General features: G+C 35.8%; 1 protein-coding gene across 1 annotated transcript; it reads right to left on the minus strand.

Moving 5' to 3' along the window:
- Window positions 1-424: 424 nt before the first annotated feature.
- Window positions 425-2370, minus strand: LOC108624838 (omega-conotoxin-like protein 1). The gene is made up of 3 exons (XM_018024398.2): window positions 2286-2370; window positions 1098-1209; window positions 425-735 (listed from the first exon to the last, which is right to left on the minus strand). Exons 2-3 carry the CDS (start codon window positions 1188-1190, stop codon window positions 601-603), a joined length of 228 nt encoding a protein of 75 aa, XP_017879887.1. The 5' UTR covers window positions 1191-1209; window positions 2286-2370; the 3' UTR covers window positions 425-600.
- Window positions 2371-2927: the final 557 nt, after the last annotated feature.

The raw sequence follows: 2927 nt of genomic DNA on the forward strand, positions 1-2927 counted from the left end.
TACGAGCTGATAATAATAATCGTGAACCTAGTAATCGTGACCTCTCTCCGCGCAATGGAAATCCCAGTAGCGCGTGAACTTGTTCCTATGTGAGACTGCGTCTACATATCTGAGTCTAGTCTTCTACATTTGAAAATTGAGAATGAAAAAAGAAACAGTAGTGTAAATGCTTTTTTTTCAAATTTATAAAGACTACTAAACTGGTAATGAAATCTTATGTTTAATTGAAACCAGTAGTCACTTTCATGAGAGTCACAACAGAGAGTGCCTTATCTTCTTTTTAAAGCTGATATGATGCGTTGCACAAATATAAAAGAAAACATTACTCAACACAATTATCATGTCTGACTCAGATTCATATAAAACGCAGCTAAAACCTGAATAATTTCGATATTTCCATGTTTAAGAAAAATTAATCACTATATTATTCACTTCCGATTTTGTTCTCTTTATTGTTCCATTGTTCCATATTTACAACTGATGAGTCACACTTTTCTGGATTTATAGATATTAGTTTCACAACGTGATAACGTGGCTTCTTCCTGTATTATCAATCTTAACGGTTTGTCCACTTGAAGAGGTTCTGAGTTCGTTGACCGATTAATAATCTTTTCCTTTTCTACCCAAGATCTTTTCTCGTTGACGCATCAGGTCCTCCTCGGTGATTATCACTTGGCATCTACCAGCGTAGGTGTGACACCTCATTCCTTTGCAGCACTGCGTGCTACTGACGCACTGAAATGAAGAAATAAATTTATTAGCGTCAGTGAATTTATCAGTCGAATGTCGTTGCGCAACGTTGATGGTCCCATATTATGTACGTCCGCTGCTTTAAAATTCTATTTTAGGACGTCATCGTCCTCGGGTCTCTCGCTAACGAAACAGGTTCACGCGAACACGTTACAACTTTCACGTGTACTTTTCAAGTATCAGACTTTCCACGAGCGAACAGAAAACGCTTGGCAAAATGACAAGTGTCGTTCGATTGGTTTGGTTCATGTAACGTGAGTATAAGAGAAAGCAATAGGTTTAAGATTTTTATAAAACTGTCCACTTTCTTCAATTAATATAATCGTGGAAATGTAGTTTTTACTTACAGAGTCACCGTGACGGCCGCAAGATTCGGGAGCAGCATGGATAATAGTTGTAGCCAACAGCACAACGCAAAGGAGAAGTATAAACTTGGACATTTTGAAATGTGTTTATTACCTTGAAACAAAAAAATGTTTAATTATTAGGTCAAATTTTAATAAGGTAGTTTGATTTAATTTGAATAATTTACTTCATTAATTCCTTGTTTAGTTTATATTTCGAGGAAGTGTTTTGTTGTTAATTGTTTCATAAAAATCGACGCACGGATTTTATGAAGGATTCCACGGGAATGAAAAAGTAACACGAAAGAGAACAATTCTTAACGCAATTATATCTCGTCTGGTTCGAATTCATGAAATTCCAGCTCATTACGCAAACTAACAAACACTCGCGGACGTACAAGGTTTGCACGGGGAGAACGCATACAGGTGTTCGTGAATGAGTCATTAACTACTGATCTGACTCGTTCTTGAATACACAGCACACAAAGCGGCACGGCCGACCATGAACAGCATCAATCTACTTCGTCGAGTGTTTGACACACTATCTTTTTTGTCACGTTCTTTGACGTCTCATAAAATATGCAAATGGATGGTGACAACTACACCATTTCGTACCGTTAAATAAATTCATTCATGACTTACGAGTTGATTATTTTTGAATAATAATTTTTAATGGGATCTTCCGGTTTTGCCCGTACCTGCGTAACAGATTAGTCACAGATCTATTTTTAAACATCGAACAGTACTATTCCTCGAAACAGTTCTAATTTAATGATTCTTTTAAATCCAATGATACACTCAGTGAGGCGAAGTTGAATGCAAAAAAGAAAAGTCCCGAGAGTTTGACGCTAACAAGATCAGTAATGCAGTAAAATGATAACGATAACGCGATAATAGATGTTCAAAGTTCATTCGACGAGTCCAAATCGACGTGTTAAGTAGAGTTCACTTAAAACAATTAAACATTTTCTATCTTTAATATAATTAAAATATACAGCTGTCACTTGGTATCTCACTCTCTATGTTCCTTTCGGTTCGAATATTTTCACAATAAAATTGATGTGGCAAGAATCAATTTATTCCCAGCACTTTTTTTTATATAATTATACTTAAAACTAAATTTGTGCCAGTCGTACGAAGTCAGTTCGTAAGACGGAGACGCCTTTGAATGAACACACGAAGTTTACTCACCAGAGTTGTTCGAGACGTTGCTTTCTTAACACTGATTCCAGTGCTTGATGTATACTACGCTTTTATACTACCACGAGGTCGCGTCATGTCGCGGTTCGTCTACACAACCCAGAACACATGTGTCAGTGCGCGGCTGGAAAAGTGCAGGAGGTAATTACGAGAAATGTTATACTTACTGCACACGTGATTTGCGTTTGATTACGTTTAGGGAACATATACGCGGTATTGCTCTTTGTTACGTACGCTACGCGGAATTAAATCAGCTTCATACTTCGTCGAACGATCGTCAAAAAAATAATAAAGCAGTTTTGTATCTACTCGAGGTCACTATTCAAAATGTACGTGCACGTAATGTGAATTTTACGTTTATAAGAATTCATAGTATTCTGTTTTACAATGAGCACCAAAAACAAGTAGCTAACTGCATGTATCAACAATATGATTCTAATGATGTTTAATTAAAAAACAGATTACTTTTATGGCTGTTTAAGGATGTATAGGCTATATACTTAAATAATGGTAGCATGTTGAATGTGTTATTATACATTCCAATTATTATTAAAAAGCTATCTTCAAAATTTTAAATCAATTCATGGGTTTTTTTGAAAAATTATAGTGACTTAAAANACCATTGCATTCGTG

Source organism: Ceratina calcarata, unplaced genomic scaffold (genome assembly GCF_001652005.2).
Source record: "Ceratina calcarata isolate Rehan_Ccalc_2016 unplaced genomic scaffold, ASM165200v1 scaffold329.2, whole genome shotgun sequence".
Taxonomy (NCBI): Eukaryota; Metazoa; Arthropoda; class Insecta; order Hymenoptera; family Apidae; genus Ceratina; species Ceratina calcarata.

Excerpts from the sequence above, each read along its gene's own strand:
- LOC108624838 (XM_018024398.2), bottom strand. The coding sequence starts at position 1,190 with ATGTCCAAGTTTATACTTCTCCTTTGCGTTGTGCTGTTGGCTACAACT. Across the intron at positions 736-1,097 it reads GCGGCCGTCACGGTGACTCT|TGCGTCAGTAGCACGCAGTG; the intron begins GTAAGTAAAAAC and ends TCTTCATTTCAG.